Source organism: Podarcis gaigeae (assembly GCF_964106915.1).
Source record: "Podarcis gaigeae genome assembly, chromosome: 11".
Classification (NCBI taxonomy): Eukaryota; Metazoa; Chordata; class Lepidosauria; order Squamata; family Lacertidae; genus Podarcis; species Podarcis gaigeae.
In genome coordinates, this window is record NC_139687.1 from 38,861,498 (window position 1) to 38,886,825 (window position 25,328).

Sequence of the window (25,328 nt, forward strand, 5' to 3'; positions counted from 1 at the left end):
ATATCTGGCTCTTTTCCCTCAAGCCACGCCCACTGGCCCATCAGCTGACATCACTGGTCAGAGGACAGGGCTGAAACTGCAATGGCAGTGTGCCCCATTCCCAATAGGGAACAATATTTAAAACCAGTTTAAAATAAATCGCAAACACGGGAATAGGGTGGGTCTTGACAATATATATCTCAGGTGAATGCCAAAGAGGTACATATTTAGCATATAGCAGGAACTATACAATTAAGGTTCTAGACACACCTCTGTGGGGAGGGAATTGCAGAATGTAGGAGTTGCCACAAAGAATTCCCTCTACCAGGCTGCCCCCCCCAATACCTTGAGGGCAGCAGAACTACCACCTGTGACTGTCACTGCACACAGGTCTAAAAATGTTCTTCCACTTACCACTGATCCTAGTATAAGGGTTTGTCTACATGTTAACTCATCCACAAGTGAGGACCCTTGCCATGTTGTGATTTCTAATGCCTACTTACCAGTACATTGGCCCTTTCCAATGCATTCCTGGAGCCATCCATTAATGACATATATAAGCTTCCATGTTACTAGAAGGACCCACACAGTGAATACAGTGGTACCTCAGGTTACATACGATTCAGGTTACAGACTCCACTAACCCAGAAATAGTGCTTCAAGTTAAGAACTTTGCTTCAGGATGAGAACAGAAATTGGGCTCCGGCGGTGCAGTGGCAGCAGGAGGCCCCATTAGCTAAAGTGGTGCTTCAGTTTCAGGTTAAGTACGGACCTCCGGAACGAATTAAGTACGTAACCTAAGGTACCACTGTAGAATGAAACAGTACAGTTGTGTATGAACTAGCAGACCACAGTACTGTAATGTTAAGACTGCAGCTATGCAGAAGCAGACTACATTGCCCTTTTTGTTATCTTTTCCCTTTGCTAAAATCACTGGTATCCATTCTTTGCAGCTCTTTGGGCATTGCTTCCTTTTGTAAATATATTTTTTGCCTTCCTATGCACTCGCTTTCCTCCATTAAATTCACTTCAGCATCTTATTTCTGAATGCTTGCTGCTACTGCTTATTGTCTGTCTTTCTGTATGCCTCTGAGCTCTTCTGGTGCCCGTCTCCCAGTCAGACCAAAAACTGCATCTGATGTCTCATGCTGCTGTCTGCTTTCTTTGGCGGTGCCTTATCTTTGGAATTCACTGCCCCCTGACATTAGTAGGATCCAGTCCCTCCTACACTTCCAGAGCTGCCTCAAGACGTATCTATTTTCACGTGCCTATTCCAATGTATTCTAACTTGCTCTTTGATCTCATATTGTTTTTGTTTGCCATTTTCTGTTTCATATTTGTCTGTTCATTTAAGACGCAAAACCTTCAGGACATGTTACTTTGGTTTTTTCCAGTACTCTTTTTAATTCCATGTCTTTATTCTATACAGCAGGTTTTCCAAAAGGGAACTGAAGAAACAACATTTACTCCCATTATTATGTTGGATAAGAAAAGGGCATTGGATGTCAATTAGCCAAAGACCTGGGAGAAGAGGTACGTTTACTCCTGGTGCCTAAAGGTGAATAATGAAGGCGCCAGGTGGGCCTCCCTGGGGAGAGCATTCCACAAAGGGGAGCCACTGTAGAAAAGGCCTCTTCTCGTGTTGCCACCTTCTGGACCTCTCATGGAGGAGTAGAAAAGCCTGTGAATTCAAACTTCCCAGTTATATCCTTTCTAGGTAAAGGGACCCCTGACCATTAGGTCCAGTGGTGACTGACTCTGGGGTTGCGGCGTTCATCTCGCTTTACTGGCCGAGGGAGCCGGTGTACAGCCAGCATGACTAAGCCGCTTCTGGCGAACCAGAGCAGTGCACGGAAACGCCGTTTACCTAGGTAATAGGTAACGCTGGAGCGGTACCTATTTATCTACTTGCACTTTGAGGTGCTTTTGAACTGCTAGGTTGGCAGGAACAGGGACTGAGCCACGGGAACTCACCCTGTAGTGGGAATTCAAACTGCCGACCTTCTGATCGGCAAGTCCTAGGCTCTGTGGTTTGACCCACAGCACCACCTACGTCCCTTATACTCTTTCCAGTAAACCATATTTTTGAGACTACAGAAAATCCTTGAACTGATTGAACTTTGTAGCAGGCATCATAAAGGAAGTTTCCATACCTTTGGATTCATTATTCCTTCTCTCTTAAAGCAATTGTAAAAAATATCCATTGAGAAAACTTCACTCCATAGGTAGCCATAGTACTGGGCATCATAGCCACCCGCCAGGTGTCCAAAGGTAGCTGGCATATTTGTACCTTTAAAAGCAGTGTAAGAAAAGGGAACATGGGAGACACGGATAAAACATTCAGGCTTTAGACAGAATGTTTCAGAGAAGAGCATCTGATATAGTTACATCTCCGAAGTCAAGGAGATCTGGCCTAGCCAAATCATGGGAGAACTCCACATACATGAGAACATCTTAGAGGATCCACAGATATAACAAGCAAATATCATGTACATGAAAGACAGTACTCTTGACCATTCTGAACCTTTCCCTGGGGAGCCAGCCTCTTCTGCCACCTGCCAGTGTTCTGAGTGAAGTAGAGTGGATGGAGTACACCTGACGAGAAAAGTGAGGGTGTGCTTCAAGGGCACACAAGAGCCGCCCTAGAATGCCTGATGTAGTGTTAATCTGGGGCACTGAAAGAAATTAAAATGGTGGCTCTCGGACCCAGGTGCTTGGCTGGAGGACAGCCTGGGGCAGGTGTCACTGCTAGCATGGCCTCCTGGAGCCCCCAAAACTGCCCTAGGATACGAGGTGCTGTCTCCAAGCTTTGGTAGTGATCCTCAACTCTCAGCACTGTGAACAGGGTACTGTGCAGTGCACAGTCAGACGGGAGACTGCCTAAGCCCTTCTCTTCTTGCTTGGATCTGACAAGAGAAAAGGGAGACAGAATGCTGGCTGTGGTGGAGAGAAGAGGTATAACACTTTGCTGTCCTTTGAGTTCATTGGCCTGACCTGTTCATATTAAGGCATTTGATCTGAAGGAGAATTCAACAGAGGGGAGGCTATTTTTGTCAATTTCTTCCTTCCCACTGTAATTCCCTGTGCCATCTCCCAACACTGTTCCAGGAACCCCCCCCCCCAACCTTTGGAGCACTTTTTAGGAGATGCAGGAGGAGCCAACACCAAAGAAACCCTGTTTAATAAGCAGAACTCTGCTCACAGAATCCTGGATTCAACCCAATGTATCTAGGTTTTCTGTGTTAGGGGATATATATATATATATATATATTCCCAAAGAAGCCTAAGGTGACAAAATAAAAAAATCAAGCAAAACATCCATCATTCCTAGAAAAGAATGTTGTAACAGTTTGTTGTTTTTAAAGTTGGTGTTCAAAAAAAGTAACATGGAGTGTACAAAGAGTTTATAAAGTAAAATAGAAGCTTCAGGTTTTCATACCTGGGGTTGCAGGTATTCCTAAAATTTCATCACAGTACTTAGCATATTCCTTAGCAGGATCAGCAGAAGATATTGTATGGACAGACTGATCAACCTTGCTCAACACAATCTGACGAAGTGTCAGAAGACCTAGACAAAGAAGAGGATCAAAACACAATTTTCAACTAATCGGCAAGAAAAGAGCAAGAGAGGTTTGTTAAGATGCAAATGCTGTAAATTCCAGCCTAGGAAAGGAGCATAAGAAAGAAACAGATTACCAAGTACTTATAGTTGAGTAGAATTATCATAAATATCATTATCTACTTTAAATTGAAAGAACTGAACAAACAAACAAACAAAAAATAAAATGTGGTAAATTTACATTTTAATAGGATGCATATTAAATACAGGACAAATTGCTTGTAAGACATGGGTCCTCTTTATCTGATATCCCCTTTCCTAGATTATATCGGGGGTGGGGAGATGAATAGAGTAGGCTTGAGGTTTGTGCAGTTCCCCTTGCCCCCCCCCCCATCTTTCCAACTAAAACTAAACAGGGTCCATAAAAGCATTTACAAAGTGAAGAATATTGATTGGGGGGGAAGTTAATTTGGGGGATACTCGATAGGTTCAGTGGCGTAGCGTGGGGGGTGCCAGGGGTGCCGGCCGCACCGGGCGCAACATCTGGGGGGGGGCGCAAGTCCAGAGGGAAGGGACAAGTTCCTTCCTCCGCCGGGCTCCCCGCCGCCACCGCCAGCCTTGCGCCCTAGCGCGCGCGCTCCTCCCGCCGCCGCCGCCGCTGCGGCTGCGCTCCACTCACTGCTCGCAGGAGGAGCAGCCGCTGCAGCAGCGCCGACGCCGCCACCAATGCCTGGCCGGGCACGGGCAGCCTCCACACCCCGACGCCGCCGCCATCCCCTCGGCCCAGCCACAGGTGGCGGCTGCTTCTGCCGACTGGGAGGGAGGAGAGCTCCGAGGGGCCTCGCTGCGCCCTGCGCTCCCCAAAACCCTCCGAGAGGAAGCCAGCGGGCGGGCGAGGGTCTCCCGGCGGAAGGGGGCGCCGCTGGCTCCGGCTCTCAGCGCAAGTCTCAGCCGCGGGGGGGGGGGCGGGGGCAGCGGGCGAGGACGGAGCGCAGCTGGAAGCCCCCAGACCAGGCCGGGGGGAGGAGAGGCACTCGCCAAGCCTGGATCTGGAGCGCCTCGGAGCGCCCAAGGAGAGGAGGGGGCGGGGAAGCGCCCGAGGGGAGGGGGCTTCGGCTGCCTCGGCCCGCGGGGGCCCCGCAAATAATAAATTTAATAAATTCCTGCTGAGCCTTAAGGGGGGGGTCCTTGGTTCCTTCACTCGCCCCCAGCCCCAATGGCTAACGTGGGGGGGTGCAGGGGGGCCGGCCGCAACATCTGGGGGGGCGCGCTCGCACTCGAGTGCTAAAATCCAGGGGTTAGGGGGCGCAAATTACTTGCCTTGCCCCGGGTGCTGACAACCCACGCTACGCCACTGGATAGGTTCAACTAACCAAGTATGCATTCATGTGTTATGAGCTGGAAGAAGCCTGAGCATCCTTGAGTGAAAGAATATCATAAAAAGAAACTAAGAGGGGGAGGGACACGGCCGAAGGAGCTCAGTGCAGTGCAGCTCATCCACACTTCCTTGCCTGTCCTTTCAGTTGTCATTTTATGGCATACTTTCACTCAGAATATGTCAAGGATGCTTTTTCTCACACAAAGTAAAACTACAGCAAGAGAGAGAGAGGGTGGGGAGGAAACACAGAGAGAAGGGAATACCTGTGTTGGCTAGCCTAGAAGCTACCAGTTTTTCAATGAGATCATCTGGGACGTGGCTGCCATCTTTATAGTGCCTGGACATTTCTTGTAGAGGTTCTTTTTCCCAAACCCAGTTCTCAAACATTTGTGAAGGTACCTCTACAAAGTCTGTTTCCACATTAGTTCCACTAAACCGAGCAAAGTCAGTCTATGAAAGAGGAGAACAAATATAAACCAATGAGTGTACATACATATTAAATTACAGTCAATTTTGCAAAAGATTTTTATATATGCACATATAGGTTTATACAAACACTGTATAAGCCATTCTTCCAACATTCTGGAATGGGTCAGATGAAACACAAGAAGGCTCATCCAGCCCTTATGCATGGGGACAGCGTGTCCAAGTTACAGCCTAATTATTATTAATAGTCTACCATCTTCCTTTATCATTTTATCCTTAACCCTGCACAGTGGGTTTAGCTAGGAGATGAAGACTGGCCTAAAGTCACCCAGGGAGCTTCATGGCTGAGTAGTGATTTGAACTTTGCTTTCCCAGGTCCTAATAAGCACTATACCACACTGGTTCTTATATGTGCATAAAATATTACACGCAAAGGCCAACATCGCAGAGTCAACACCCAGAAAATAGGGAATGACTGAACAATTTTGACCTATGCACATGGGCCATAACTGAGATGTGGGGGGGCCAGTAGAATTGGAGGTCGTTTGCCAGATCTATGCACAGAGGCAAATCAGTCTTTCTATCTGACTCTGACTGTAGCACTCTAGAATCAGAACTGAAGATGTGGTTCCACAGGTATAAGCAGATTCTATTCCTAATGACCGGAGTCATCAGGGATGGGATGGCACCTCTGCTAAAGTCAGTTAGCAAGCCTGCCCTTGACATTCATGGGATCAGGATTTACCAAGGATTGCTTTTAATCTGAAATATACAAAGAAACTTTATAAACGGGAAATATTTCTAAGTAAATGGAGAGCCCATCCAAATTTACCATTAATTCTGAATTATTTGAAACAAAAGTTTTCTTTCTTCAGTTGGGGTGAAGTTGACATGCAGCTCTTTGATCTGTTGTCTTCTTTCAAAATGGAAGCTCACGTTCCTTCCAGACTAGAAGATTTACTATTTTGTCTGAGGAACAAGGCAGCCACTAACCTGTGCACATATCTGGTGCATTACATGTCCAAACTCATGGAAGTAGGTTTTCACCTCATCATGTCGCAGCAGTGATGGGCGATCCAGTGTTGGCTTTGTGAAGTTGGTTACCAAGGCTGCTACTGACATCATTCGGCTGCCATCAGAGAGGAGGCAGCCGGGCTGGAGTCCAAAGCATGCCGCGTGACCATACTTTCCTTCTCTGAGTAAGAAATAGGCCCAAAGCATGTTTAGCAAACTACCACAATGAAAAAGTGAATCATTTGGCATTGCTTACCAATATTAGAGAACAACATCCTTTTCTTGGAATAGCTATTAACAAGAAAGCATTTCACATTTTCATAGATAGATAGATAGATAGATAGATAGATAGATAGATAGATAGATATAGATATATATAGATATATAGATATAGCCACCATACTTGGAATCCAAACAACAGCATCAGCTCTATGAATATAAGCGCATAAAATAATGTTTTTTCTTTCTTTCCTGAAATTGACATGATACCAAGAGGGAAATTTTTGACTGCTTCCTTGTGTCAGTTTTACTGTAAGCTATCCTTAGTCATGGAAAAGGACAGATCTTACTCCCTGAAGCATTAGCCTTTCCCTTTAATGTTTAAAAAGATTTCAGGAATGGAATCTAATTATGTTATCCTTTGGAACTGTGAAGCCAAGTGCAAACAATGATGCATGGCACTAAATTCCATAACGTTCCTGACTATCACTGTTGCAACAAGGTTCCCCGCAACACCTTTTGCAGACCATCAGTGATGTTTTACCACATTATAATTTCTGGAGCCTATTGCCTTTTGACTTCTGCCCTCATATTCCCCCTCCTTTATCCTTTTACTTGAGTTTCAGTCATTTCTAGGAGTTACAGCATTTGTACGCCATTACAGAAGGGAAGTAGATATGAGTGTCTTGGTAAGAAACATTTGGTTCTCAATACACCTTCGGGGATGCGGGTGGCGCTGTGGGTTAAACCACAGAGCCTAGGGCTTGCCGATCAGAAGGTTGGTGGTTCGAATCCCCGCGATGGGGTGAGCTCCCGTTGCTTGGTCCCAGCTCCTGCCAACCTAGCGGTTTGAAAGCACGTCAAGGTGCAAGTAGATAAATAGGTACCGCTCCAGCGGGAAGGTAAACGGCGTTTCCGTGTGCTGCTCTGGTTCACCAGAAGCAGCTTAGTCATGCTGGCCACATGACCCGGAAGCTGTACGCCGGCTCCCTCGTCCAATAAAGCGAGATGAGCACCGCAACCCCAAAGTCGGCCACGACTGGACCTAATGGTCAGGGGTCCTTTACCTTTACACCTTTGGGGTGCAGTTATTCTTTCTTGTAATATCTTCTAAAAAGATGGGGTGCTTAGCCCATGGCAGCAGGAGCAGAGGAGGAGCAAAGCAGCCACAATCCTTTATTGAGAACCTGCATGTTTGCTTGTTCATGGTTTGGCTTAGCATTGTGTGTGAACCAGGTGACAGAGCGGAAGCAAAGGTTGCAGACACCACAGAGATGTTTTCTATTACTAAGCCATGATTTGACATTGTGGTAAAAGTAAGCCACAGCCCTGATGAGGAAGAAAACTTAAGTGCCGTGATTTCCTACTAAACATTATTCCTTCTCCTTTTCAAGAAAACTATGCTTAGAAATGAACGACAGGGAATAAAAATAAGCAATCCCTCAAAGCATAGTGAAACCACTGGGCACTATATCAATTTAGATATGTTGGCTTGGCAGGTTCATCAGCCAACAGCACCTCGTTTTCTGTTCTACAGCCAAGCTATATGGGCTGCCTGAGGAGGTTTAGAAGTTAATCCCATCCAAGTGTTCAGTTTCATAGACCAAGGGATGCAAAACACCTTAAGCTTTGAGGCACGTGCCATAAAGGGACATTGGAAATACAAAACAAACTAACTTTGGCAGCACTTGGCAGTCATAGTTGCATTAGGATCTGCCCTGTGTCCTTGAATTCCAGTAGCATTTAGCAGGAAGCAGTGTTAAAAGAGGTCATTGCTAAATATATGAACGCCAAAGACAACAACAGTTCCCAGAGTTATTCCTTTGGGGGGAAACTGTGAGCATCCACAAGGAATGGCACAAATCTTAGCCAGGCTCTCAGCTTTCCATCCGCAAATAACCAGATGTGATCAGCCACACTATAATCTTCTAAAAATAATGAGTTTTACCAAGGCTGTCACTGATTCAAGAAATCCTAGTGTATTAATAAATTAATTGCATCTGCACATGAGCGGAGAAGTGGGTTGGCTCTGAGCTCAGACATTCTGACAAGTAGTTCCACAGATTTCAGCAGAGCTACTCTAAAGAATAGGGACACCGGTGGCGCTGTGGGTTAAATCACGGAGCCTAGGGCTTGCCGATCAGAAGGTCGGCGGTTCGAATATCTGTGATGGGGTGAGCTCCCGTTGCTCGGTCCCTGCTCCTGTCAACCTAGCAGTTCAAAGGCACATCAAAGTGCAAGTAGATAAATAGGTACCACTCTGGTGGGAAGGTAAACAGTGTTTCCGTGTGCTGCTCTGGTTCGCCAGAAGGGGCTTAGTCATGCTGGCCACATTACCCAGAAGCTGTATACCAGCTCCTTCAGCCAATAAAGCGAGATGAGCGCCGCAACCCCAGAGTCGGTCATGACTGGACCTAATGATCAGGGGTCCCTTTACCTTTACCTTACTCTAAAGAATGACTAAGTTGGAGCCAACTCTACTGCTCTAAAGAAATAAACATACTTTTCTTTGCAGTTAGTTGATATACACATACATTGCAACAGCCCCTTTAGAAGAGGCTTCTTTCCAATGTAAAAGATAAGGGAAATGTCTGTTATCAGATGGTCCTTGCCATCTGTTATTTTTTATTAACTACCTGCATTAAAACTAAATTTTAAAGTGTAAGCATATGCTGACTGATTAACTAGAGAACACTTTTTATGGTAAATAAAAATTTCATTAAGAGAACCAGTGAAATAATAGTGATCAGAGCAGCCTTGTCAAACCTGGTGCTTTTCATGTGTTTTGGAGAAATTCCCACCATCCCTGACCGTTAGCCATGCTGAGAGTTGTAGTTTTAACAACATCTGGAGGGCACTGTGTTGGGGAAGACACAGTTAGAGAGGAGCTTACTGAGTGAGCTTTGGCCAGTGATGCTCTCTCAGCCTAAACTACCTCACAGTGTCATGAGGAAGATAAAAATAGGGAGGTGAGATACCCCACATGCACCATGCTGAAATCCTTAAAAGACGAGCTATATATATATGCCATTAAGAAAAGCTGCCGCCACTAATTTTAGCTATAAATCATAAAGTTACCTTGGGTACAGGTCCAAGTAGAACTGCCCTAAAACTTCACCTGTTGAGCTGTCCTTTACGGTGTAAAGTGTGACACTCTCATGCCAAACGTGAGCACCATCCACTTGTTCAAATACAAGTCCAAGGAGCTGCTGGTAAATATTCAGTAATCCTTCTGTGACGGCTTCAATGGGAAAATACTCCTTCAGCTTTTCTTGATCCACAGAGTATTTGAGCTCCTCTGTCTGATTCATGTAATAATGAAGGTCCCATGCATTAATCCTGCCATCGTATTCAAACCCTGCTTCTTCACACTCCTTTTTCTTAAGGTTTAGAATAAACGCTCTCTCAGCCTCACCCAAAAACTTCAGCTTATTGCTTAGATCATCTGAAAAGAGAAACAATTACAATTACTTTTGCCAGCTTGTTTGTCTTCATCTCGAGGGCTCCCAGTGGCATTTGGTTGTCTATAGACCTCTGGACTAGATAAGCCTTTGATTTGATCTAGCAGGGCTCTTATTTTCTTACATTACTGCAGCAGTTACATTTGTATAACCATTTCATTCTTAGCTCTATTTGGTCGAACAGAAACAGAAGGCCAAGAACAAACATCAAATGCAGTTAACTATATGCGACCAATACTGATGTGATATATCAATAAGCCCCTGTTTTAGAACACTGTCTAGTTAATTCCTACTGAATGCTTAATACCCAAGTAATTTCTTCTTAATTAAAGGCTGGCATAGCATTTACTAGAGGAGCAACTCCATTAAAAACAACAACTGTATTTCCTGCAAGTTAGTTCCTAACAGATCCTAATCATCTGGATTGCTGTCATTAGGGAATATCTGTTTCCATAGCCTGTAGATAATGAGACACCAGACAGATTTATAAAATTTAGGGATGTTAACTAGGTGCTCTTGACTGCTTGGCTTACTTCTACTTATAACTAATAAATGGTTAAGCAAGTGCTAGGTAATGTTATAGAAGTCCTCTTAAATCTCATAAATCACACTCATTCTCTTATACTCTCCAAATATATATACAGAGAAAATGAAAGATACAGTTTGGAGTAGAAAAAAGATGCTGAAAATACTTGATCAGATCCTTTTCTTTGCCTGCCCCCAGTAAATTTTCACAATAAATTTTACCCCATGATTCAAGTACTACGTTTGATACTTTTGCATATATAAATAAAAACAAACCTAAGAACGCTGTAACATTGTCTGTGATCTGTGCAGTGTTCAGCTCAAGAACAAAATTGGCGTGTGTGTTGTATCCCATAATTCCCGCTAATTTTGCCCTCAAAGGAAGCAGCTGTTGAAGAATGCTAACATTTTCCTAGGGAAATAAAAATTAAGGCTTTAAGCTATTTCATACAATGCAAAGAATAAAATGTACAGTGGTCCCTCAGGTTACATACGCTTCAGGATACATACACTTCAGGTTACAGACTCCACTAACCCAGAAATAGTGCTTCAGGTTGAGAACGTTGCTTCAGGATGAGAACAGAAATTGTGCTCCGGCAGTGCAGCAACAGCGGGAGGCCCCATTAGCTAAAGTGGTGCTTCAGGTTAAGAACAGTTTCAGGTTAAAAATGGACCTCTGGAATGAATTAAGTACTTAACCTGAGGTACCACTGTACTTTTGACAGCAATCGCATACATTTTGAACAAAATATGCGTCAAACTTTTGAGAACGCCAACGCGCTAAAAATATATATGTTTGTTTTTAAAAAGTTTCCTTATGTTTTGTAGCCAAGTATCCACAATTTACATATGCTTTAATTCAGGAAGGGCTGTAGCTCATTGGTGGAACATGCATTTTACATGTGAAAGTTCCAGATTCAGTCCCTGGAATATCCATTTAAAAGGATCTCATGGAGGAGAACTGGAAAAGACCTCTGCCTGAGATCTAGTACTGAACTAGACAGACTACTGTAATGGTCCCACTCAAGGTAAGGCAGCTTTATATGTATTATTATTATAGTATTATCGATTTATATGTATTATTGTGATACGTACATAAGCTTCCTCTTTGCTCTTAGGGATCCACTGCTTATTTGATCACATAATTGGGTTTTTTAATAGTTTTCAGAAAAGTTCAAAAGAAAAGTGAAACAAATCTAGCACTTTCACATGCTGTCCTTTGAATTAGGCCAATTTTACGCTACTCAGTTCCTGGAATGGTTTTCTTAATTCTGAAACTTGCCAACAAATTATTTATAAATGTAAGACACAACAACCAATGTCTCATTATGGCATTATTAATTTCTTTTGACATTATTCACCTTCTTTAAAACATGTAAGTCCATGTTTTTTTTTCTGCTAACTCATTTCTGAATTTGTGCTCAGCTGCATCTTTAATCACCGAGGTCTCCAAAGCATTTAGCAAGCTTAACTTGCCTTTGTGTACTTCTTGGTATACATCAGTACTAAAACTCTAGTTGTTAAATGAGTAACCCATATAGGCAATGGAAGTTAGGATTTATTTATTTTTAATTTTTGTAAATATGTAGAATTTGAAGATTGCCACTTTTTTTAAAAAAAAGCGAATTTTCTGTACTCATTTATTTCCCAATGCACTATGGAAGAGAAATGGGGACTCTATGGCAGTCTGGATGTCACTGGACTCCATCTCCTATCTCCCCTGCCTTGCTGGCTGGGGCTGATGGGAGCTGGAATCCAACAACATCTGTAAGGCCACAAGTTCCCCTCTCCAGCTGTGGATAATATAGGCTACTATCGTGAGAAAACAATCAAAATGAGTCCACCAAGCCAGGTAGCCATGGATCAGTCATATTGTTCCTATATTTTATCTCACTTTGGTATGGGTGGGACAAATCCTCATACCTCTTTACACCTGGAGTTAAAAGAAGCTTCCATTCTTCTTCTGGTGTCTGGAACACTGCACTTCTTCATAACAGGAAAATAGTGTGGATATTTTAAGGTAACTTTATATCTGTCTGTTTCAGTCTTTTCCAAACTACTGATGAAATCATCAGGAAGGGCACCTGAGGAATACGGGATATAGGAAAAAGTATACTTTTCAGACATTTTCTTTAACAATACAACAAATGTTTGACATAGCAATCGTCACAACTGTTTAATTACCCGGCTGATTTCTACTGTCAACATACATTTTTAAAATTACAACCCTACGGTTTCCATTATTAGCTGCCTAACGAACTTCTAGCCTTCTAAATATTTTGGACTCCTGCTCCCATCAGCATGGCCAATTGTCAGTGATGATGGCAGTTTTAGTCTAGCTGCATCTGAAGGGGCACAGGTCCCACACTCCTGGTCTATACATTCTCACATACATACATTTGTACATACATGTTAACAGCATAAACTGAAGTAAACATGTTAATTCACTATGAGCAACAAAAACATTCTAAAAACAGTTACATCATCTAAAAGCAATTAGAGTTAAAACATTCAACATCTTTATCAACGACTTGGATGATGGACTCAAGGGCATCCTGATCAAATTTGCAGATGACACCAAACTGGGAGGGGTGGCTAACACCCCAGAAGACAGGATCACACTTCAAAACGACCTTGACAGATTAGAGAACTGGGCCAAAACAAACAAGATGAACTTTAACAGGGAGAAATGTAAAGTATTGCACTTGGGCAAAAAAAATGAGAGGCACAAATACAAGATGGGTGACACCTGGCTTGAGAGCAGTACATGTGAAAAGGATCTAGGAGTCTTGGTTGACCACAAACTTGACATGAGCCAACAGTGTGACGCAGCAGCTAAAAAAGCCAATGTAATTCTGGGCTGCATCAATAGGAGTATAGCATCTAGATCAAGGGAAGTAATAGTGCCACTGTATTCTGCTCTGGTCAGACCTCACCTGGAGTACTGTGTCCAGTTCTGGGCACCACAGTTCAAGAAGGACACTGACAAACTGGAACGTGTCCAGAGGAGGGCAACCAAAATGGTCAGAGGCCTGGAAACGATGCCTTATGAGGAACGGCTAAGGGAGCTGGGCATGTTTAGCCTGGAGAAGAGGAGGTTAAGGGGTGATATGATAGCCATGTTCAAATATATAAAAGGATGTCACATAGAGGAGGGAGAAAGGTTGTTTTCTGCTGCTCCAGAGAAGCGGACACGGAGCAATGGATCCAAACTACAAGAAAGAAGATTCCACCTAAACATTAGGAAGAACTTCCTGACAGTAAGAGCTGTTCGACAGTGGAATTTGCTGCCAAGGAGTGTGGTGGAGTCTCCTTCTTTGGAGGTCTTTAAGCAGAGGCTTGACAACCATATGTCAGGAGTGCTCTGATGGTGTTTCCTGCTTGGCAGGGGGTTGGACTCGATGGCCCTTGTGGTCTCTTCCAACTCTATGATTCTATGATTCTTCCATCCACCAAAATGGCCCAAATAAGATATAAAATATGAAAATAACAATATACAGCTGTGGGGAAATGGTCATTGCAAGTAAAGTGGAAATGAGAGCAAGATGTTAACTATACTTTCGACAGGTGAAGCTGATAAGTATCTGAGGTAGCTTTTCCCAACCTGGAGCTCTCCAGATGTTTTCAACTGCAAGTCCCATCAACCCCAGCCAATATGGGCATCCAAAACATATGTGGGGTACTTGATTGAGGACAGCTGATTGAGACAATGCTTACACATATCTGGAAGACTTAGCAGCATAACACTTAATCATTTGATAGCGTTAATACAAAAATCCATACACCTCCTCTCAACAGCAATTGGTAAATACACACACACACTCACAAAGTTCATCTTGAGAAAATATCAGGAATGTATTATCTTCATTGAGGTTTTTGCTGAAGTCAATGCATAGTTCGCTCAGTGTCTGCTTTATCATCTTGATTTCCTTAATAGGAGAGAAAGATGGGAGAAGGATAACCTTTATTAAAAACAAACAGAATAGCACAACAGTTTTAACATGCTAATTTATTTGCCAAGGACAAAGAGCACTTTCGATATATCAGCCTGAGTTACTCAAGTCATGTATCTATAGTTTAAATCCGTCAATTAAAGTGCATACTTCTGTATCTGTGATCCTAGCTTTCTTCCTGCATTCAGCTTGGATCAAAGAGGGATGGAGGAAGGTATGCCACCTCCGTTGTCACTGGGCATGCTTCTTCCATTGTTTACTGTGAAGCTCTGAAGGTAGTGTGGAAGTGTGTCAGCCTGAATGCCCCATACGGTCAGGAACCCCGATAAGGCAGTTGGGACTTCTTGTCTAAGGAAACCACCAATCACTCAAAAACCATACTGTTTGGAATGTTCTTGTTTTACTATCTGTGGATATCATACTTACATTTTGTACTTCTGTAGGAAGATGGAGACCATTCCTTTCCCCCATTTTTATTGACTTCTTCAAGTATCTTTTGGCTTCAGGCCTTAAAGTCTCAATGTCACATGTTTGCTGAAATGAAAGTAGATGATATTTAGCCATTTCCTAGCATATTAAAAGCTCAGTGAGCATCACAGGAATAAGAAGAACGTTGGCTGTCTCCTTCTGCATCATGAATGAGGGGACACACACACACACACACACATATTATATCAGGCATTTTACTAAAGAAAACATTAATCTTTTGTCCAGTATTGAAAGAGTTTACCTATGCCCAGTAGGAGTTGGCGGGGCATTGACCTGATTTCCCATCACCTGCTTACTGGGAGGTGGCAAGGGGGTACAGTGGGGAGACTGGTGTGGTGTAAATCAGTGCTCCCGCCAGGGTGTTTGCACCTCAACAACAACAGGCAGTCAGGTGAGTGCTTTCACATTGGCAACCACCACTGCCTGTGCCTCATCTGCAAAATGAACCGAGGTAGACAGTATTCACTATTTATTTGAATTGTACATTTCTGGTGTGTGAAATATTGTTTTTTTTTTTACATTGATCTAATGATGCAGTTATCAGCATTCTACAACACACCAGGAATGTTTTCCCAAAAGTTAACACTATGTACAAACCATTTCTGTCATTCTTTACAACAGAGGTGGCTAACCTGTAGCCCTCTAGATGATGTTGGAAGACAGTTTCCATCAACCTTAGTCACCATGACCAGTGGTCAGGGAATGATGGGAGATGTAGTCCAACAACACCTGGAGGGCACCAGGTTAGCTACCCCTGCTGTAGAATGTTCAAAGATCTTGACCAATATATTCAGCAATCCTCCACACACAACAATCCTGAAAGGTGTTATCAGTACACTACAAATGGGCAGCAGCTTGTGCAAGCCACCTAGCAAGAGGTTAGACATGAATGAGGACTATAGCACAACTTAGGGGGGGCGGCGGAGAACAGGACCCTGTTTAATTCACTCAGTCATGCCTAGTGGTGCCCCTCTGCTTCACAAGCATGCACATGGTGTGTGAGAATAAAATGTTAACTAACAGAATACTGTTGGGTAAATATTGATTTTGTTTGAGGAATTCTAGAGCGAAGCATGCCAGCTGCCACACTGGGCTTTTCCACAGGGAGCAAACATTAAGGGGCAAACAACGACGTTTCATGTTACAGCTGGGTCATCACACACTGCTCAGAGATGAAGGCATTTTTGAAGAAGGCAGGTACAAACAAATTAGGCTGCCATCTATGCATTCTTACTTGGAACTAAGTGGCAGCGGAGAGGTGGGAAGGAGCAATTTCCAAGCATTTAAATTAACCACCAGGGTGTTTATGGCCAACCAAGCAGAGAAATGGTTTAATTTTTCACACACACCGTGCCTGAAACATCTATCAGGTATCTTCCTGTCTCCAGCTACATTCAAATGTTTGCAAACAAACCATTAGCTTTTCCTTTTCTACATCTCCTAATACAGAGAGCTTGCAACAACACACTTAAGTAATCAGCACTTTGTGGAGCAGGGCACATTGCAGAACAGGAAGAGGGGAGAGTATGAATAAACAACTTAATAGAAGGGTTGGAGGATATCCAAGGTAATGGATAAGCCACAATGAGCAGAGATGTTGCTCGTTGGAGAAAATGCAGTATGCCAACCCAAAATCTCCAGTACAGTGGTACCTCGGGTTTGGAACTTAATTCGTTCTGAAGGTCCGTTCTTAACCTGAGGTACCACTTTAGCTAATGGGGCCTCCTGTCGCTGCTGCGCGATTTCTGTTCTCATCCTGAAGCAAAGTTTTTAACTCAAGGTCCTATTTCTGTAACCTGTAGCATCTGTACCCTGAAGCGCCTGTAACCCGAGGTACTCCTGTACTTCGTTTTGAGTTGTTATTCATAAATTAAATCCGCTGGCCGCAGCAAGTAGTCAGTGCCCAATTCCAGTTGCTATGGAGGGTTCTGAATCATGCAGGGAGCCTCTATGCATAGGGGAGGCTCACTGCTTCCGTCTTTCACCCTCCATGAGTTACGGTAGATGGTGGCGGGGGGGCAGAGTTTAGCATCTGCTCTCCCTGCTTATGTGCACGATTTGTATGCAGGTGGAACGCACAAAAAGAGCTTTGTGTAAAACCCGAAAGACATTATTTTTCAACATTTGGAAAATAGAACACTTTTCTTGTTTTATGTCAGCACCCTTTTCTACATCAGGGCTGTATCCAATTAGGTTCTACTCAAGATATCCCCACTGAATTAATGAACCTAAATTAGTAATGTTCATTAATTTCAATGGTTTTACTCTTGAGTTGGACCTAGCACTGGATAGTACTTTTAGTACATTTTGGAGCTAATCCATGCCGCATTATACAACAGCAGTATTCCCTACATTGTCCAGATTTCTTTGGTGTGTCAGGCATTCAACTAACTTCTATCCTCTTAGCACAGGGCATTTAATTCTGATGGGATTGTGGGCAAATCCTGTCACAAGGCAAAGGTGGAAGGAGATAACTACACATACTTCAGGCAAGGCTACATTCCTTTAATCCCTGTTCTTCAGCTGCCGAACAGAGCAACACAAAATTGTTTCCTAGAAAAGGTTATCACTGCTCAAAAACTTTGCCTCAGGCAGGGTCTCAAAAGGCAGGTTTCACTCAGCCTCTCAATCTGTATTCTCAGCCTCTCAGATCTGTATTCTTACAGGGTAAGGTGGTCCTCTATGTGGTTTTGATCTACAACTCTCATCACAGTTGATACTGGCCATGCTCTCTGGGGCTGATGAGAACTGGAGTCCTACAACACTTGAAGAAACCACAAGTCCCCCACTCTTGCTTTTGTGAATATATATGTTTAGCCCTTCTAAATATGTTTAACCCTCCTCTCTAGGCATCTATCTTTTTATAGATGGAGACTGACAAGCTTCCTTGCCACTGGTGCTGCCTCTCCCTACCTGAGTAGCTCTTTATTACCCATATCAGTGGATTTCCGACATCCCAAGCTCATCCTGGATTCCCAGGAGCCCCACCCCCAATTTACATTCAGGCTCAACCTGTGGTCCAGTCCCAGCATCAAGTACTTTTAACCTCATGGATTGATGCTTTGGATGATTGGGTATTATGTTTTAATGACTTTGAAATGCCTCTTAAGAACATATATGTTTATCCAAGCTTTGTGGGACTCCTACATTTGTAATTGTTTTGTATACTGCCCAGTTTTATTTGTTATATATCCTTCCATTTTAATCTAGTTTTTAGGAAATGTTGCTGCCGGTGATCTGAAAACCATGGAGATATCTTGACGGGATTAGTCAGATGAGGAGGAAGATGTCTTGGCTTCCACTTGCTGACAAATGTGGACTTGGGTGACCTGTTTTTCCAAAAGCTTTAATGCTCAGATTATTGTGATACAGATGCAAGTGTGTTATTCAAAGGCACAGTATGTAATACACATACTTAGTAGCACAGATAAAGGCACAGCAGGTGACATGGCTACTCAGCTGAAGAAGCTGATCCAACACCCCCTTCAATCCTATGATAAGGAAACAGGGTGGGCGATTTAGCATGTCAAGCAATTCCATTTGTTAGCAAGCAATCTAGCTCCCCATGTGAAAGGCTGAACCCCCTTCCATCTGTTCGTGCCTCTGTTGGTGTCTCTAGGAAAAGAGTGATGGGGCAAGTGTCCCTGCTTCCCGAGGGGTGGACGGGACAGGTGGAGCAACCCCCTCTGGAGAGATGAGGCTAGACCCAGCATCTGACAACTCCAAGAGGTGAAGGGAGTGGCAGGTAGGCACAGTGGAATTGTCAGAGGCAGATCCCAACAGCAATGGAGAGGAAGGCAGGGCGTGAAGAGTAGGTTGAGGGAAATCCCCCTTCCCACAAACTTGGACCCTCCCTAGGATCCTCAGCATCAGACTCCTGTGAATCAGAAAGCAAGCTCTCAAGCCCACCCTGCAGCTCTCCTCAGGGTCCTCTGCAAATCAGCCCTCTTCGTTGCTCAGAGGAGTTCAGGAAGACTCTGATCCAGGGGAGGGGCCCACAGGGCTGGGAGACAGTGGTCAAGATCCAAGGATCCTTTTCTCAAAATGTATCTTCTGTACCATGAACAATACAGAAAAACATTATATAAAATGATGCACAGGATCTACAGGACTCTGACCTTGGAGAGGGTCCCAGTGGTTGGGAGTTGGGAGGCTCAGACTTGGGGGAAGAGCCAAATATGTTGTCAGAGGAATGACGCCTCCTCAGCACCATTGGATACCCTGACTTTACCTTACAGCTGACTGATATAGCACCAGACCCACGTCTGGGTGCCACGTGCTATCAATAAAGAGCCATCCTAATCAGGGGAGGTACTTAAGGATCAATCTGACTGTGGGCCAAGCCCAGCCATCTCCACCTCTGTCTCCAAGGATGTAGAGGTAACAGCACCATCAATTAACAGACCCTTCCAAATCAGCCAACCTGAAGGAGGAGGAGCTTGCTTGGCTAGTCCTGAGGCTCAGAAGTTCAGCCATGTGAATGACTGTGCCCACTCTTCAAAAAGGAAAGTCTAAAGGGCATGTCAATTGCTGGGATGCTGTTCTAGCCATAGAGCTCTGCTTTGCCTTAGAACCATGTAACCTGTAGACTGCTCTAAGCTGGGATGCCATACAGATTTTTGAAATAACTAATAGTTTGAGTTCCAAGTCTGAAAGTGGGAGTCAGGTTACTCACCACATCTGCTCATGGGTGGGTGGGGGACCAAAACAGAGAGGAACAAAGTCTCTACTGCTGCCACTATGGGAAGAAAAGAAGATAGGGTAGGGTGAGGTTAAAAAAAAAGGTAAAGGACCCCTGGATGGTTAAGTCCAGTCAAGCTTGACTACAGAGTGCAGCGCTCATCTCGCTTCAGGCCGAGGGAGCCGGCATTTGTCCACAGGCAGCTTTCCGGCATGACTAAACGGCTTCTGGCACAATGGAACACCATGATGAGTGCCAGAGTACACGGAAACGCCATTTACCTTCCCACTGCAGTGGTACCTATTTATCTACTTGCACTGGTATGCTTTCAAACTGGAGAAAGCGGCTTGGGGCAAGCTGCAAAGCAGAGGGTGGCAGGTAGGTGGGGTTGGTGAGTAATGCAAACAGCCCATGGCATTTTAATATTGTTGGTAGAAGTGATGTGGTAATCCTTTTAGGTCCCTGCTTCCTTCCGGATGACCTAGCAATGTAACTGAGTTCAAAATTTCTAAACCAAAATTTCCCATAAAATAATTTTATTCTGAGAATTGTTTTTCTAACTCTGAAAACGTTGGAGAATCCCCCCCCCATTACGCCTCCTCCCTATTCCCCCCACTTGCAAATAAACTGGTGAACTTTAGAAGGCCATTTTCTCCCAGTCCTATACATTATCACAAGATCTAAACTGTGGAGGACAGCCAATGCTGGCAAAGGTCCACCCCTTAGCTTTTATTTTTCTACCCATGTTTATCTTGTCCTCTTTTCATATATGTTTATAACAACATGATGAAAAAGAAATTTAATAAAACGTTAATGTTAATTCAACAAATAGAAGATGAAGCGTTTAGCCAAAGAGATCACACTAGAGGCTTCCTTCTGCTCATCAGCAAAACAGGAATTATATTACAGGAAAATCCCTCTAGGCAACAGAATCTCCTACTGAGAATCATCATTTTTAGACAGAGGCATCCTGACTGAGCATTGCTTCTTTTTATAATGAAAACCCTCCAATGAATAGTGTGGAAATTTGTCACAAATGTAATTCAGCTGTCACCAGGACTAGAAGAAGCAGTTTATAATGTTCAAACAACAAAATAAAACTGTTGAGAGCAAAACATTTTTAAAAAGCAATTCAAGGCAAGTAACCAAAAGAGTGGTGGGAATTTTGGTAAGACATGGGCTCTTCAAGTACAGCATTAACGTAAACATGATCATAAATACTGAAAAAAAATCCTGCTTTATTTTGATTTGAAACAAAAAAAGTAAAAATGCTACAGTAGGATTAAAATATATGACAATGAAGATAACCGAATTGTGACCCACACAAGTGGTCACATTTCACCGTATAGTAAAAGCTGCATCTCCAATAAATAAAGCATTTGCAACACCATTCACAAGCAGCTTTTGTAAACGATAAGCCTAAAAACAGGGTTAGTCTTTACTTTTATCATTGTACACTGCTAACAATAGACACTTAACTGTAACTAGCAAATAACAGATATTATATTAAGGCCTATGCAAATGCTCAGCAGTGGAATTGTATCAGCCTGTTTTCATATTAGCCTCTTATTCTGTCTACATGCGCCACTTACATAAGTGACTACTTTGAGATGAAAGTGTATATAAAGGATGATCTAATCTGAATGTTGTGTAATAAGTTAACATCACCAAAGAACTGCATTGTTCCTGTGCACGACCAATGTTTTCTAACAAGCCATAGCATTGCTAAAACCCATTGCTAACTATAGCAAAGCTTTTAATTGACCTAGATTGCAGCTACAAAAGATTTATTTAGGTGCAGAGAAAATGAGTTCCAGTTATCAAACAATGGTGGAGAAATATTCCATGGCCTTCAGTTTCTAGAGCAAGTACAGGGCTAAGTGTAATCTCACTGTATACAAGTTGCACAAGTGACAATAAAGTATTTCAATAAGTGCTGTAAAAATGGCCTGAGCAAAGAGTGGGATATTCTGTTCAACATTCTAGTATATCCCTATAGAAAAGTTCTAGCAGCTGATGGGGCCTAATTCATTTTTGCAAGATATGTTGGATGAAAATGCACTTCAACTCCATAAACTCAGGAACTAAGCCCTGGTGTGCGCGCATGCAGGGGGAGACATACAATGAACCACATAATTGTAAAGTCAGAAGGGTCCCTGTGGGTGATCTAGTCCAAACTCGTTTTGCAGGAATCCCAGCTAAATCTGCCATGACAGTCAGGGGCTGTCCTACTTGGTCTGCTTTTTTCTTTTTCTTTTTTTTTGTACAGATCTTAATCTGACGAGTTAATGCTGAAATTGTTTTCATTAGATTTGCTTTTATTGTGATTTTCCCCCTTCCTGATTTATTTTGATTTGTGATTTTCTTGTGTGATGTTTGGATGCAAGCCAACGGGTGTTTTATTTTAAGGAAATATTAAACGATCAGAAATATCCAACCATCGAAATGAAAACATATTTAATTGATTACGTTGCAATCCCTTTTTTCCCCACTGCTTGGAGCAGCTGTGTAAACCACAGGTCATTTCTTCTTACTGAATTCTTCTTGAGAAGTGTTAACCATTTCTTCCAGCTTTCTATTAAACCACAGCAGACACAGCTATCTCTCTATTTCTTAAGTAAAAAAAATTAACAGAGATGCTGAAAAGCACTGCACACATAGACAGAACTTCTTGCAAGACTTGGCATTATAAGGCACCTAGGCAAATGGCTGACAAGTAATCTTCCCTACTGTTTTACCTGTAAATGGACAACCCTTTGGAATACATCTTCTCTCATGCTCATCTCAACATCAAAGTGAGAAAGCCTCTTATCAGCTTCTGTGCTTGCTGCACGGACATCTTTATCAGGTGAGACATGTTGTGGAAAATCCAGCATGCTTCTTTCCACTAAAAGAAAACCAAAAATAAACAACCCAAAATAAAGAAAAGACAGTGTATAACAGCAGTACTCAGTACTAGTCATTTGGATGAACAAATTATCTAGAATTTTTTTTTAAAAAAACACCCTGTTACTATTTCAAGATTTGTTTGAGCTTTTCATAGAATGTCAAGCAGAAAAAGTGTTTTCTTGGCTAATTCCATATGCATGCAAAGCCCTAAATGGTCAACTTCCTACCTAGCCTGCACAATTCAAAGTTGTTATAAAATCACATTGCTGAAAATCTAATTCCATACTTTATCATGCCCCTGCTGTTATATTTAGCTATAAGCACCTGTGCTTAGAAATCTTATTTCACAAATTTAGTCTCTCTCCTTCTGGTGCAAATTGAAATTGATACTTAGCCATGTCACAATTACCTGAATACTCCACTTCTATATCTGCTAAAGCCTGTACAGTGTTCTCATAAGTAACCTCTTCCATATCAAGCATTCCAATGCTGTCGTAGATTTGCTTTGTTTTCTTGATAAGTTCTTCAGTCCTTGTTCTAATTTGCTCTGGCGGCAAATCCCATTTCAAGAAGTTTCGGTCTGATGCACTACAGGATGAGGCCTTGAAAGCTGAAGTAATTTCTGTTCCTAATGTCATTCTGAGTAAAACCCTTGGACCACCTGCCCTGTAAATAGAAGGAGGGGAGAAGCTAAATAGCAAAAGAAGCAATATAGCAAAAAAATGGGTTAACTGGAAATTACAGGTGCACTTGTGGAGATTAACTATTAAGAAATATAAGGTGAGACGAAAGATTCTGAAGTTTTTTATACATTTGAAATGTTTTGATAAGGACTAGGATTAGAGACATGAAGGCCCAGAAGAAAACTGGGGAAGGGGATAGAAAATTTGAGGTAAATCCATATATAGTGTGGCAAAACCATATATTCAGATGTAGCTCAACAATGCCAACCAGTGTCTGGGGAGTTCAGACTCCTACGATGAAGATGAATAAACATATATTTAAAGGCTTTGTCTCCAAATAAACATTTTTGAAATTACAGTACTCCTTTTTTTCATTAGAGATAGCTGGATAAATTGGCTCATCCTTTTGACATGCAGGTGTAGAATTAAAAAGGTGGCACTACCCTCTTAGGAATTTTCTGGCTGGCCACAGAGACACTGGAATCAGAGGTGCTGCTTTTGAATTATGGTGCTGGAAGAGACTCTTGAGAGTCCCATGGACTGCAAGAAGATCAAACCTATCCATTCTTAAGGAAATCAGCCCTGAGTGCTCACTGGAAGGACAGATCCTGAAGCTGAGGCTCCAATACTTTGGCCACCTCATGAGAAGAAAAGACTCCCTGGAAAAGACCCTGATGTTGGGAAAGATGGAGGACACAAGGAGAAGGGGACGACAGAGGACGAGATGGTTGGACAGTGTTCTCGAAGCTACCAACATGAGTTTGACCAAACTGCGGGAGGCAGTAGAAGACAGGAGTGCCTGGTGTGCTCTGGTCCATGGGGTCATGAAGAGTCGGACACAACTAAACAACAACAACAACAACAACAACAACAACAACAACAACAACATAGTGCCAAACAATCCATTTTAGGAAAGAGCCAAACTTAGGTTAGGCCCATTCATTTCAGTGGGTCTATTCTGATTAAAACTTTGTTTCATATCACCCTAGGGTTCATATATTCTCTCGCACAGAGAGAAAGAGGCCCATTCTGCCTGGTGGCAGCCTGTAAGTTAAAAAATGGGGACTGGTCAGTAAGACAACCCCCTCCACAGTCTGTCACAATAGTAACACGAAAGGAACAATAGTAGTATCAGAAAAAAAGAACTTTAGGAAAACCAAGTGTGGGGAGGCAGCGTGTGGAGAATAGCCTTTCAGGAGGGAAACTGTCTGCCATACAAGGTTTAGGTAATAGCTTGTCAGTGACTTGAGTGTGGAGAAAGTAATTTTTTTCTGTTTTCTCTCTTACCCATAATAGTTCTTTTCCCAAGGCTAAATTTGCTTTCTAAGCTTCCAGCAGGCCACTGCCCCCTCATTATTCCAATTTTCTCTAAAAGTACAAGGGATAAATAAACAAAGGCATTCTCACAATCCCCCAATTCATGCTCCAAAACACATTCAAGCTTGCTATTGAGGAGCGGGGTGAAGTTCCAACCACAAATTTCAATTAGACCTTTTTATGGCAACTGTTATCAGGATTTAGGTAACCATGAGAAACCTGACAATGTAAAGTGAAGCTGAAATTTAATCTCAACGACAGACCTCCAGACCCTGGGAACTGAACCTCAGCAATGCCAGGAAATACAAACGATGGATTAAAACGTCAAAACATACAAATTACTTATCTCTCCAACAAAGCAGTCCCCTGATAAACAGGAGAAGTGAAAATGAATTTGGCAGCTTGCAAAAAGATGGGCAGGGCAATTCGGTGGGAGCATCATGTAATTGTGATCCTATGTATTCCCAGCGGCAGAGCAGAAAGCAAAACAATACCGGCATAAAGGAAGAAGAATGAAACAATGCCAGCAGCCACTCCACTGCATCCCTGCTAACGCCACCATTACTGCAGTACCCTGTGGAGGGAAGGAACCAGTCAACAATGGATGAAAGCAGGTGTGCCATAAGATTATCACAGAATCCAGTCTATGCCCCCGCCAAGACGCAATCCAGCAGCACACAGAATCTACTGCGCGATAGGCTCCATGGCCCAATGGTTAGAAGGGCAGCAACTAACCCTTGCAGCCACAAACTCCA

At 43.0% G+C, this 25,328-nt stretch overlaps 1 protein-coding gene and 1 long non-coding RNA gene across 4 annotated transcripts in view; one reads left to right on the forward strand and one right to left on the reverse strand.

Moving 5' to 3' along the window:
* Positions 1 to 2,154, forward strand: part of LOC310827545 — a 44,619-nt gene extending 42,465 nt beyond the window's left edge. Inside the window, exons 4-5 of one of the 2 annotated variants that reach the window (XR_014556387.1) lie at positions 1,409 to 1,696; positions 2,053 to 2,154. This is a non-coding gene — a long non-coding RNA (uncharacterized lncRNA). The remainder of the gene's footprint in view (positions 1 to 1,408; positions 1,697 to 2,052) is intronic. The other variant, XR_014556388.1, reaches the window with a different exon arrangement.
* NLN (neurolysin) overlaps positions 1 to 25,328 on the reverse strand; it is a gene marked incomplete at its 5' end in the record, with an annotated part of 29,704 nt that overhangs the window by 760 nt on the left and 3,616 nt on the right. For both annotated transcript variants that reach the window (XM_083703514.1, XM_083703515.1), the window contains 11 exons: positions 2,133 to 2,269; positions 3,419 to 3,547; positions 5,180 to 5,366; positions 6,336 to 6,537; positions 9,654 to 10,020; positions 10,838 to 10,973; positions 12,485 to 12,645; positions 14,388 to 14,490; positions 14,941 to 15,048; positions 22,423 to 22,571; positions 22,983 to 23,239. In XM_083703514.1, coding sequence (XP_083559640.1) covers positions 2,133 to 2,269; positions 3,419 to 3,547; positions 5,180 to 5,366; positions 6,336 to 6,537; positions 9,654 to 10,020; positions 10,838 to 10,973; positions 12,485 to 12,645; positions 14,388 to 14,490; positions 14,941 to 15,048; positions 22,423 to 22,571; positions 22,983 to 23,239 — 1,936 coding nt within the window. The remainder of the gene's footprint in view (positions 1 to 2,132; positions 2,270 to 3,418; positions 3,548 to 5,179; positions 5,367 to 6,335; positions 6,538 to 9,653; positions 10,021 to 10,837; positions 10,974 to 12,484; positions 12,646 to 14,387; positions 14,491 to 14,940; positions 15,049 to 22,422; positions 22,572 to 22,982; positions 23,240 to 25,328) is intronic.